Source organism: Rhinatrema bivittatum, chromosome 10 (assembly GCF_901001135.1).
Source record: "Rhinatrema bivittatum chromosome 10, aRhiBiv1.1, whole genome shotgun sequence".
Taxonomy (NCBI): Eukaryota; Metazoa; Chordata; class Amphibia; order Gymnophiona; family Rhinatrematidae; genus Rhinatrema; species Rhinatrema bivittatum.
Window position 1 is genome coordinate 100,778,638 of NC_042624.1, and position 13,736 is coordinate 100,792,373.

Sequence of the window (13,736 nt, forward strand, 5' to 3'; positions counted from 1 at the left end):
ATGTCCATTTACAAAATACTATGAACTGGAGGATTATGGTAGGATAAGACTAATCTATTCAGTGCTCTGATTCCATTTGCATTAGCATATGCTGAGAAATCCAGAGAAGGCAATAAAATGTTTTTAATAACTCATCTGCCTGTGCAAGCAATCCTTTCAGAATACACAGTTCACCAATCCAAAGCAAGCTTATCACAAAAACAGTGCAATATACAAGAAAAGGCAAATAAAGGGAATGATTTATCTGTACAGTGTAAAGAGAAGAAAGTTATTAAAGATAAAGGCAATCTATTTTTACCATCTGACAGCAGCGGTCAGGAACTACTAGCATGTGAGCCACTACTGGCAATGGGCAAGCCCAGAGACCAGCAGCTTAAACTAAAACATTTTGGATAGAATGCCATTTTAGTTACTAAGTTCCTTACTCATGTAGGCAACCTTAAACCATTGACGAATATTAACTAAGTGTAACATCAGGACCTGCTAGAGAGATAAAGTTCCTGTATGGAATAAATGACAGTTTTATGGAGCAACTGGTTCAGGAACCGGTGATAGAGGGATCAATTTTAGACCTAATTCTCAGTGGTGTGCAGGACTTGGTGAGAGAGGTAACTGAGGTGGGGGCTGCTTGGCAATAGTGATCATCATATGATCAAATTTGAATTAATGACTGGAAGGGGAACAGTAAGTAAATCCATAACTCTAGCACTAAACTTTCAAAAGGGGAACTTTGATAAAATGAGAAAAATAGTTAAAAAAAACCACTGAAAGATGCAGCTACAAAGATTAAGAGTGTGCAATAGGCATAGACATTGTTAAAATACACCTTCCTTTAGCATTTGGGTAGGTCAATACCAATGAATGGGTTATGCATCTCTGCAAGCAGATGGAGACGGAGCAAAAGCTGACATCACGACTATATAGTTCCACCCTGTTATCAGCCCACCAGTATTCTCCATCTCCAGCAGATGGTGGACATGCATTTCCCTTCAGGTGATTGCCTGTGAGTGGGGGAAAAAAAAAAGTTGGAAAGCAGATGTTAATGTAGCGCTGCTTGCCTCCTGAGGTGATACTGAGCAGTCCCTGCCTCAGTCTGGTAGCCTTGATTGACACTGATCTAAATTCCAATTAGCTGTTGCAGGCCGAGTAAGGCTTGACAGTGAAGGCTTTAAGCTCTCTCTCCCATATGCACACACACACACACACCCCTCCCCCCATAACCAGGACCTGTTACTACTCTCAGCCAGGGAGAGCTGAGCTCAGGTAAACGTTTAACTGTAAAAAAAAAAAAAAAAAAAAAAGTCAGCGACAGGAAGACGGCAGGAGAAGGGTCTGTTTCCTCTGCATTTGGCTGTCCCACTCATGTCTCTGGGGAGTTCTGTGAGGAGAGAGTTCAGGCACTGCAAGTTGAGCAGTCGTTTGGCTAGACCCTGCTTCCAGGCTTCTCCCATTTTGGCACCCGGTAGGCCGCGGGGTACTTTCATGCGCTCTTTTGCTGTAGACAGTCAGCGCTCGCTTGCATATCCGGCTGTGCTCCCATTCTCGTTTGTGCATGCAGTTGGACGTTCTTCCTTCTGGATGCACATCTTGTGCATACAGACTAAGCTGCCTTTCAAAGGCTCATTTTTGTTTGGCAGTGAATTAGAAAAAATGGCCAGTAAATGGGAAGAGACCCAGGTCCCCCACGTTTGCTGGAGGATAAAAAGCAGTTTCCCAGAATTCTCAGGTATTGAATGGCTGCTCTCAAGACTACCAGCGTTTTTGGCCTTATGGGGAGATTCTTCCCAGAGACCCCATCCCTTCCACAGATCTCAGTCCTTTCGCCCTGAGGTCCTTGAAAGGATCCGGGCTCCAGAGGCGGAGCCCCTTGGTCTTCCCATTGAAGGTTTCTGGGCGCATGTGGTGGTACAGGAGATAGGTGGCCATCTACCCTGCTCTTATCACAGATGGGCCCACATTACTTCGGATCAATGGGTTCTCAGTGGTTCAGAACAGCTATGCTCTAGAACAGTGGTTCTCAACCCTGTCCTGGGGACCCCCCCCCTCCAGCCAGTCGGGTTTTCATGATATCCACAATGAATATGCATGAGAGAAAATTTGCATGTTATGGAGGCAGTGTATGCAAATTTTATCTCATGCATATTCAATGTGGATATCATGAAAACCCGACTGGCTGGGGGGGTCCCCAGGACAGGGTTGAGAACCACTGCTCTAGAATCTTTTTGCATTCCTCCAGATGCCTTCATGATCGCTTCATGTAACTCTCTCCTCCAGAAGCAAGTAGAAGTGGAAGCGACATTACAATGGCTGTTGATTCTGAAAGTGGTGATCCTCGTTCCCGAATCACAGTGAAATACGGGCCAATATTCCATTTATTTTGTCATGCCCAAGAAGGAAGGGTCGTTTCAGCCCATACTAGATCTCAAGGGCATCAGACATCTACGAGTCACGGTGCACTCTGACATAATGGCGCTTGAAGCAGGGTAGTACCTCACATCTTTGGATCTGATGGAAAGAGTATCTGCATATTCTCATCTGGCAGAAACATCAGCTGTTCCTCAGATTTGCCATCCTGGATCGTCATTACCAGTTTCAGGCCTTGCCTTTCAGACTAGCCACAGCACCCAGGACTTTTTCCAAGGTCATGGCAGTGGTAGCGGCGGGCCTTTGCCTCACCCCTATCTGAATGACTGGTTGATTCGAGCCAAGACACTGGAAGAGAGTCTTTGCATTTCCCGCAGGGTGGTTTCCTTGCTACAGGAGCTAGGCTGGGTGATAAATCTGGCCAAGAGCAATTTGCAGCCATCTCAGACCCTGGAGTTCCTCGGGGTTCGATTTGATACAAGACAGGGTCAAGAGTGTTTCTGCTGGAGTCTCAGATCCACTCTCTGATGCTGAGAGTACGATCACTGCAGAACTCTGTTTGTCCGACCGTATGGACTTATCTACAGGTCTGGGATTGATAGCTGCTACATTAGAAGTGGCTCCCTGGGCGAGGGCACATATGCGCCATTTTCAGTACGCCTTGCTTTCTCAATGGAGTCCACAGTCGCAGAACTTTGCAGTGAGGCTGCTCCTTCTGTTAGAGGTGAAATCCCAGTTGAACCGGTGGCTACACGCAGACCATCTCGGAAGGGAATTTCCCTGATGACGCCAGATTGGTTGGTACTCATGACAGATGTGAGCCCTGAGGCTGTGGGGCTCACTGTCGGGAGTTGGTGGTGCAAGGGCACTAGAATGCAGTGGCATGGCAGTAGAGCAACAGACTGGAGGCACGAGCAGTTCAGTTAGCGTGCCTGCAGCTCGCCAGGCAGCTAGAGGATCAGGTGGTCCAAATAATGTCCGACAATGTGACAACAGTGGCTTACATCAATCAATCAAGGTGGAACTAAGAGGTGTCAGAGGAGATAGATACACTCATGGTATAGGCGAAGCAGCATCTCCTAAGCATATCCGCCTCTCATGTTGCCGGAAAAGACAATATCTGAGTTGATTACCTCAGCAGGAGAAGCTTTGACCCAGGAGAATGGAGCTGGCGGACAAGGCCTTTCAGCTCCTAGTGGACTGCTAGGGCCTACCAGATCTAAACCAGTTGGCGACCTTCAACAACATGAAAGTTCCATGTTTCTTCAGTCACAGGAGAGACCCAAAAGTGACTGGCATAGACGCTTTTGTTCAGAACTGGCCACATGGCACCCTGCTGTATGTGTTCCTGCTTTGGCCTTGATAGGCAGCCTGATACAGAAGATTGCAAGTCAAACCAACAGTCTTTTTAGTGGCTCCGGATTGGGCTTGAAGACCATGGTACGGCGATGTCCAAAGTCTTCTGATGGCCAGCCTTGGCTACTGTCTCTGACAGATCTGATATGCAGGGGCTCATTCTGCATGAGGATTTGGGTCAGTTCTTTCTTACAGTTTGGCCATTGAAAACCATGCTTCAACAGCTGAACCCTATTTACTTTTTATAATTTACACTCTTCTTTGGGCCTGGAAATTTTTCTACTTCTCTAGCTTACGTTAGAGTTTAGGAGTGAAGTCCTTTTGTGCATTGAGGACTAGTTGAAAGCTAAGAAACAAAGAGTAGGATTAAATGGTCTGTTTTCACAGTGGGGGGAAAAAGGTAAACAGTGAAGTGCCTCAGGGATCTGTACTTGGACTGGTGCTTTTAAACATAGAAATGAAGTAGAAGAAGACCAAATGGCCCATCCAGTCTGCCCAGCAAGGTTCGCACTTTTTTTTTCTCATACTTATGTGTTTCTCTTGGCTCTTAGTAACCTTTTGGTTCTATTTCCCTTCTACCCCCACCATTAATGTAGAGAGCAGTGTTGGAACTGCATCTAAGTGAAATATCTAGCTTAATTAGTTAGGGGTAGTAACCGCCGCAATAAGCAAGCTACACCCATGCTTATTTGTTTACCCAGACTTATTCATTCCTTGTTGGTTGTTCTCTGTATATAGATCCACTTTTTTTCATTCCCCCTTCCGTTGAAGCAGAGAGTTATGCTGGATATGCGTGAAGTATCGGTCTTTCTCCCCTGCCGTTGAAGCAGAGAGCTATGCTGGATATGCGTGAAGTATCAGGTTTATATATTTATAAATGATCTGGGCAGAGGTATGACGAGTAAAGTGATCATGTTGGCATAATTTTCTGTTATGCGCAGAGTAGTAAAATCTCAAGTGGATTGTGATAAATTGCAGGAGGTCCTTGTGAGACTGGAACATTAGGCTTCCAAATGGCAGATGAAATTTAATGTGGACAAGTGGAAGGTGATGCATGTTAAATATTGGGTTCCATCTTAGGAGCTAACACCCAGGAAAGAGATCTAGGTGTCATAGTGCATAATACATTGAAATCATTGGCTCATTGTGCTGTGATGGTCATAAAAAGCAAACAATGTTAGGAATTATTAGGAAGGGAATGGAAAATAAAATGGAGGATGTTTGGGTGCTTGCTGGGTACTTGTGACTTGGATTGGCCACTGTTGGACACAGGATGCTGGGCTTGATGGACCCTTGGTCTGACACAGTATGGTATACTGTAACTCCTTATTTCTCGGACTTCCCATATGCCTCTTAAAACCATTACAAGAACTACAAAATGCCTCAGCAAGACTTTTGTTAGGAACTAGGATATTTGATCACATCACTCCCTTGCTGATTTCACTACACTGGCTCCCAGTACAATCCCGAATCTATTCTAAAGTACTAGTAACATTAATATTTAAAATCATCCATTCAAGTAACACACACGATAGGTATGACATTACAACCGTACACGCTGCAGCAAACACTAAGATCTCAAAGTAAAGGTCTACTGACTGTCCCCACAATTTGGAGTACACACCTGACGCATGTAAGAGGATCGTGTGTTTTCCATAGCAGGTCCAAAACTTTGGAACTCCCTACCTGAGATGATATGTTTGATACCAGATAGAAAGATTTAAATGTGAGCTAAAAACATGGCTATTCAAAAATGCATACAACCTAAACTTAAAATATAAAATAGAGATCTACAATAAGACAAGAGAGAATGATCTATGCATGAGGAACAAATTTAATGAGAGATTGTAAAAACCCAAACTACAGACTAATACGTACATTTATTTTCATTTATCTTTATAATTCACACCATATGGCCTACATCTTTAGTTAATATGTATTGGAACATTTCAGTTTATGTTAATGCCTGTTTATTAATAATACCTCTAACCTTTCATTATTTGCTGATTCTAGTTATGAATTTTTTTGTAAACCATTGTGATCATTACATTGAACGACCAAATACATGCACCAATACCCACATAAAATTCCAATGCAGAAAGCCACAGGAGTGGGGGAAAACAGGCACTAAAATAAGCACTAATGGAGAAATGTTGCAGATCATTTCTAATGACTTAAGTTACTACTTTTTTTAAAATAAATTGTTTCAGCTCCTACCGGCCCTTTTGCTCCATTGCTGGTATTAGTGTCCATGCAGCTTTCTCCGTGCCGAGACTGCTCAGCATGGCTCAGCCCCACCAGGAAAGAGCAGGATCTGGGACAGATGGAGTGATAATCTCCAGGGGCTACGGCCAAATACAGACCCCACCCGGGGCCTCATCATTGCCAGGACCAAAAGCCGCCAAAGCAATATGAACTATGGTGATCAGCAAGCCCTGGGCGCCCAGCGAGGAAAATGTTAAATGAATACACAACCTGGGATCAGAAAACTATTCAGGAAATGAATGGAGTTTAAAGTAGCTCCACAAATCTAATGAGAATTAATGTCAGCAATGGAGTAAAAGGGCCTCCAGACAGGCACTTTCACTTAACTCCTGCCCTGGACTAGGTGCTAAAATACCTGCACTAACAGATTTCCCTGCTAGCACGGCTCCCTGTATAGCCCATGAATAGATAATTGCCTCCTTTATGTGCCATATGTATAAACTATTATTATAAACAAAGAGATTAAATTAACAACTTTGGAAGATTTACTTAAGAGAATTCTTTTTGGGCACTTTAAGGTAACTGACTTATGACTATTTAATGAGAGATCTGCGACTCTATAGTAACTAGGATTGAAGCCCTGACGACTGGTGTTACTACTCACAAGTTTTAAATCTTTTGTGTGTACCGTGTGTCCCAACACACACCTGCATGAAATTTTTTCTTTTTTACTACTTAAAAATCCATCTCCCAAGACGTCAGGAGGCAATGTTTCTAAAGTTCAGCTCCAGCTAGTTCTGGGTCGAACTTTATAAATAAGAGTGGAAGGGCATTCACTGATTTTTCACTAAATTGTATTTTGTATTCTTTAAACGTATCCACCTCTGGAGTTAAGGAAAAAAATATTGAAAAGGGTCATAACCTACTTGTATAGTTCCATTACTGGCTTTGCAACATCTTTATATTGCCTAAGTCTGGCAGCCAGAGCATCGGGTTTGTCATCTTCGCGTTGAACGAGTGGTTCACCGGTAATGTCATCAATGCCCTAAAAGCGCACACAGAGAAACCCAATGATTTTGGCAGTCATGTAACACACACACACACCGCTGTACTGTCCTTACACATCTCATATTAAAGTTACCTAACTATTTATGGGATGACCAAGACCATATAAATCCCTCCCCTTGTCTGTGCTCCCCCCCCCCCCTCCAAGCCCAGATCATCTGACCTTCCGATCGGTGGGGCCTGGCTTACAAATGCCCATGCGAACCCCAATTTGCTTACAAATTCCAGCTTTGATTTGGTTTGGACAGTTGGCATCACTAACGGCTTTTTGACCTGCAAGTCACTAGCTCTGGGGGCAGTTACAAGTAATGTGGCTACAAGCACTTGTTTTTATCATCAAATCCAAACATATATTTAAAAAAAAAAAATGACATTACATAGGCACCATGAGAATCCTGTGTAAAATGAGACAATAAGCTTCGTGGAAATTTCACCATGAGGGTCATTTTTAGTGGGGGGGAGATGTGTTTCAGCTAAGCCCTTTCATGCGCATTAAACAGGGTTTTGAAAATTGCCCAGCCTCAGGTTTCACAGCCTGTGTACATTCACCCACAGGGGGAAAAAAGCATCCCTGGGGCTGGGAGGAAGGCGCAAGAGTGAAACCATTCATGGAGATTTGATTTTTCAAACCTCCGCATATTCCTTTCTCCATAGCCCCGCTTCACACAAATAGCAGCAGGCATGAAGTCCGTAGGCAGTGCTGTAGCCATGGACCTTGCAGGTGTATTTTCAAAAAAGGGAAACTTCACAGGGAAGTGGGGCGGGGAATGGTTTCCCTTTGAAAATCACCTTGCAGGCCTGTGGATACAAAGTGGGAACCTGAAAAATGTGCCCCTGTAATCCTGCCAAGTGCCTTTTTCTTTTCTTTTAAATTACAGAAAAAAAAAATAGCTAAAATCTAAATCGCAAACTGTATGTCTAGGAATCTTAAAGGGTCAAAGGCGATAGGTTTCTGAGTGTATTTGGTTGCCTGTATCTTGTAATGAATTCTAGTTTCATCTAATCATTTAGCTTTCACATTACTATTACTTTTAACACTTTTCACCAAGGACCTCTTGTTGTATAAGCCTTATTATGCACATTCATTCTGTAAGTAGTAACACTCTTACACAATAAGAGGAGCAAGACACAGATTTTATAAGCAGTGCTAAAGCACCTAAGGATTTCACAATAATAAAGCACTCGCATTGTGACGTCTGTCAAAATTGTTTTGCAGTGTGAGTTTCCCCCATGGCACATATAGGGAGGTTCCAACAGCTCATCCACTGTACATGTAATAACCACATCCCCCACTGAAGGAGCTGCCCTTTTATAGAAGCACTGGCTGTAACTTTGGAAGTTCTTCTTACATGCACATGAGGTGGGTTGAATTCCAGATTATAGACTCTTCCACTAGGTGGGTGAATCCAGCGGGTATTCAGACGATCTTTGAGTGTCTCAAAAGGAATGTTTAAGCTGATCACTAGATCCAGTTCACAGATTTTGTCAAGTGCTTCTGCTTGACCTAATGTTCTAGGAAAGCCTAAAGATGGAAAAATATAGGAGCCAGAAAGTCAGGTTTCTTTAAATATCAAATAATTATTTAAAATTTAAAATCAATATTTTTAAGCAGCTACAAAACTCAAACTGCTTCATACTAAAATTTGCAGCAATCTACATTCATCATAAAGCCTATAATGGAAAATATCAGCCTAGTGATCCCAGAGCGGTATTCCATGATGCCATCCAAGCAAGCCAGGGTTCATTTCCCAGACTATGCACCTTCTCTCCCCATTAGTTGTTTCTGGGAAGTGTGTAGAGGCCACGTTCACAGGCCTGGGACCAGACTGCAAGTGTCAAGCCATGACCAACATCAGCGTGAATGGGAGCCGGGGTTCCAGAGGGGGCTCAAAACTCTTCCTGTTGCACTGCCTCGACCAGCTGCAAGAGAGTAGAGAACTATAGGAAAGGAAAAGGAAAAAAAAAAAGATGCCAAATGTCTGAAGGAAGGCCCACTGTGTTCTAATGCTGACCATCAACGTAGTGGTAGGCAGTTCAAGAACAGGTTCCAAAATGAAGCAATGACCAAGGCACACAGGAAAGAGAAGGTTATAGTAAGAAATGCAGCTTATGCACACAAGCACTCCATGTGAACACAAATTAGAAGTGGTGCATGCAAAATAAAGTTCCATTTTATTTAGTGCCATAATGATTGCATAACTGCCTTTGGCGGTAACCATCCCTCAGCTGCCAGGAAGCTGAACAACTCCATTAAGCAAATACACTGTCATAGCATTCATAAATCAGCTCGTGCACTTGAATAAACACAGGTAGCTAAAGAAAACAAACACTATGCAGTTTTATTAGGTTTAATGCTTATCCGTGTCTCTAGCCTCCCATGATTATGCGGCCATGGGAAAAAAATGCATAATTAGCTTGTTGCCGCATCAGTTACAGTCTGCCACAGAATCGACAATCCTGAAAGCTTTCACACTTCTTCATCCAATCTTTTGAAGAAATCTGCAAAGTGCCTGCCTTCAGTCTCAGCTCTCTCTCTCTCTGCTCCAACCCCTCCCCTTATAAACAGTCTTCTTCTGTTGTTCACCCACCTCTTCCTCTTGTGGGAAGTGAAGGGAAGGAGGTAAAGTTGTAGAGCAAGCAAGTAAGAATGTTTGATACCTCTAAGATCTCTTAAACCCTTATCAAACCAAAGATGATTTTGATATAATTCCTGAATGGAATGATATTTCTGTAGAAGAATTTCATCTTAATACAAAGGTCCTTGCACTTGCACACATGTGGTCAATCATACACCATGCACAAAGATCTGGATGTGTTTTGGAAGTCTGCAACTGCTAATGTCGCACAGCTGGCAGAGAAGGCATTACTTTTAATTCATAGAAGACTTGATAACTGATAGTACTGCTGACAAATTTCAAATGGCATTAATTCAAGCCCTTTTGGTATCTGTTGTCAAAGGTCCAGTATATTTGCACCTATCTTTCTGTGCAATTAACTGCCTGACAAACTGCTGATGCTGAGGGCAGTTTTAGCATACAGAAGCTCATTACTCGGAAAAATGACAAGGAATTTCTCTAAAAATATAAAAAGTATGGCTGCACTATTTTAAAACAAAAGTGACATTTCACAGTTTTAAAAAGTTTAACATAGGTCTTGATAAGTTGACTTTTGTACTTGGTACTTTTTTTTTTAAATTTGTATATATCATACAAATTGTTAAAAAACAAAACTAGGAATAGTTTCAATTTAAAAATGACTGTAAAATAGACAGATGTGAATCTTTATGCAAAATTATGCAAATTTGCAACATAATTGCCACAATTTTTAAAAATCTGCCACGGATTTTGATAACTTTTGCAACAGAATCTTAAAAAATCTGCTGCAGGAAACCAGAGGCTCTGCTTATACCACATTGTACCTACAGTCCAATAAACTCAGTATTTTTCACTTCTTGATTTTAATGCAAATTTCCCAAACTCTCCTTGTTAAAATGATGCTGTAAAAGGAGTGGCCCTACTACCCCTCCTTAACCTATGTAGGACCAGTCTAAATGCCTGGGCCACCTTGAAACCCATGGAGGAAGAGAGCTCTGTAGGCAGGACAAGAGGTGAAGCGCAGCTGGGAACAGGAGGCCCTGTGTCTCTAGAAGGCAACTCCTGAATTCACTCTGTGGTAAGATATTGGTGGAAGTACAAGGTAAGCAGTCTACATGCTACGTTGTGATTGTTGTTTATAGTAAAGTAGTGTTATATGCCTCCAGGTTAAGATAGTTACTCGGCTATCCCCCAGATGCTTTATAATGTACAGCATCCTGTATATAACTCCTTATACAATCTCTCAAAAAATGTGAAGGATTCACTGTAACCCAATGTAACCTCTAAATTTTACCAAGAGTTGCTTCCAATTAAAAGAATATGGTCTCCAATTCGTTCTTAGTCAAGTGCTAAAATATTACTCTTTCTTGCAACCTGCATGAGCCCTGGGAATTACAGTAGTCTACATGCATCAATTTTTGTATTATATTTATACATTGTCATAAAATGGCAGCAAACTCTCCTTCATCCTCAATAATTGCTTAGAATAGAGCAGAGCTGGAAATTCTGGTGCCGGGTTTTTACTCCTCATGCCAGCTGGGGCTGGAGATGCCACAGGGCCACTGTTCACAGCCCCCAGCTGGGAGTTCCAACCATTACTCAGTGAGGACACCCACTGGCTGGACACATGCACGTCAGGTTTCAGAGGGATTCATGCTTTGGGGTTCCTGGTCAAGGATTGTCACTATACTGCTTGAGCTAAGGGGTGGGTTATGAATACATGGGAAGTACCGCAAATAATTGTGAATTTAGGTTCGTGATGCTGTGCCCAGCAGAGGTCAACTCAGACTGAGCCAGAAGCCTAAAGCAGCGGGAGGAAACTGTCAGACCAAAAATACATGAAAGAAAGTAGAACAGGATTGCTTGTTTGAATTTTGCACATGGGAACGGAAAATTATTTAAAACTAAGCACAGTTCTTGCTTCTTTAAAAGTTAATTGTTTGTATAATCCCTCAGCTTGTCTACCTTTAAATCTCCTAACACCTAGAAATACATTCTAAAGCCATGTTTAGAACAGAGCTGAAAAGTCTGTTTTAGCCCCCTGTATACACTCCTCCTATGACCTAGAGCAGGTCACTTGCCCTCCCTCTACCCAAACTTATTTATATTCTGCACAAATACAGGAGCTCTTGGTCTAGGGAATTATAAGCTCCTTGAGACAAAGACAATGCAGGCAAGTGAGTTATTGTCAATAATAATGCATTTTCTTTACAAGGTCAAATTAAATCGACCTAAGGGATTTCATCCCTTTCTAGAATGTGGTTCAAATTCTGAATGAAGTGGAGTTTCTCCTTAAAACCTCAATAACCAGCCAGAACAACAGCCTGAATTTATGTGGGGGGCAATCATCTGAAAGAAACAGAGGTGTCTTCTGCGCTTGTGTGAAATCCAGAAAAAGACGACATGGTGGTGCCAAGAAGACCATATGCCAAACACCACACAAGGTTTCCTATTCTACTTATATGAATCCTAGCCCACAGCACTGGATAAAGTCCTTCCCCCCAAGGACCGCCAGCTGTGATATCTGTAGTGAATCCTCCAGTTGTAGAAGTGGGTGACTGCAGAGTGCCCAAATTTTGGGTGGCCTAGGCCACAAAGACAGAGGCCTCCTCTACCCTTAAGCTGATCAACCCTAAGCAAAAGTCAACTAGGGATCAAGAGTAGGCTCACCCTTGTGTAGGTTGCAGAGTTGTAGCTCTGGTACAGGTTGGGCAGAGAGCCAGGATGCATTCTGGGGAGGAGCAGGTGCAAGATAAGAGCCAGACTCCATACTGTGGAGATATGGTGCTGGGGACATCAATGGCAGATAGTTTGTGAGGTAGGGTTAGGGGTAGGAAAATGCTAGATGGTGGTAATAGCATATGAAGCTGGATCCAGGACTACAAGACTGGCAGCAGTTCAATAAGTCCAGTGAAGCTAAAAAGATAGAGGTTGCTCCTGGGGGGATTCTGCGCAAAAAAACTGAAAATTCTACAACAAAAAATTGAAAATTCTGCGCACACTTTCTGAATTCTGTAAAATTCTGCACATTTATTTTTCAAAATAAAACAATATTTTTTGCAAATTCTTCTGCATTTCAGTGCAATCCAGTCCCTGGCAACTTGACACTGCTGGCAAATGAGTCAATTGCTGCTACTGGCAGATGAGTCAAGCTGGCAGGGACTGCTGCAGTTGTTGCTAACCTCTCCACCTGAGTATCCCTGCTCACTGTCTCTTACATGATATCAGACATATGCTTTCTCTCTCATGCCATCTGTCACACACATGTTCTGTCTCCCCACATACATCTCTCTCCCCCCCCCCCAGGTAGACACCTACCCACTGGCTCACAACAAACACAAGGGCTCAAACATACACTCACAGGGCCAGGGCCTCTTCTTTAGCCCATCTCTTTCCCCCTCCCCCCTTCTCTCTCTCTCTCTCTCTCTCTCTCCCCTCCCTTCTCTCTCTCCCTCCCTCTTCTTGCTTGCTTACCTCAAGCCGCTGGTGCCATGCTGCGATGCCCCCATTCTCCGTGCACCGCCTGACTTCCCCTCCCTTCTCTCTCTCCCTCCCTCTTCTCCTCCTCCTTTTTCCCCTTCCTTATCTCTCCCTCTTCTCCTCCTCTTCTCCCTTTCTCTTTCCCCCTCCCTTCTCTCTCACCCTCTTCTCCTCCTTGCTGCTTGTTCCTCGAGCCGCCAGTGCCGTGCTGCGATGCGATGCCCCCACTCTCTGTGCGCCACCTGACGTCGCTGTCCCGGATTGGCTGCTGTCCCTGTGCGGCATGCTTCAGGTTCTTTTTTAGCCATTTCCGGCGAGGGAGGATCTGCACGACGGCGCTGAAATCTGCGGGAACTGCGGTGAGGGAGGAAATCTGTGCGAAGGAGGAATTCTGTGCAAATTCTGCATTCCGCAGTAGCACAGAATGCTCCCAGGAGTAAGAGGTGTATGCGGGTACTGGCAGATAAGGAGGTGCTTAGCAACAGGTTCTGTGATGACTAGCTGACCACTGCTTAGGGTTGAGTGTCAGGACCTATGCAGTTGTGATGAGCAGTGTGAGTGAGCTCTTGTTCCTGTGGTGTAGTTAACACAGCCTCAGCGGTGAACTTCAAGGCCTACGCTAACAGTTGGTGAACCCACTCCGATGCGGAACAGACTGGAGCTTCACCTATA

The 13,736-nt window shown here is 43.5% G+C and overlaps 1 protein-coding gene across 1 annotated transcript in view; it reads right to left on the minus strand.

Annotated features, from left to right (window-relative positions):
* AK4 (adenylate kinase 4) overlaps positions 1-13,736 on the minus strand; it is a 51,952-nt gene that overhangs the window by 9,294 nt on the left and 28,922 nt on the right. Inside the window, exons 4-5 of the mRNA XM_029617858.1 lie at positions 8,340-8,512; positions 6,852-6,970 (exon numbers count right to left, since the gene is read on the minus strand). Of these exons, the coding sequence (XP_029473718.1) occupies positions 6,852-6,970; positions 8,340-8,512 (292 nt within the window). The remainder of the gene's footprint in view (positions 1-6,851; positions 6,971-8,339; positions 8,513-13,736) is intronic.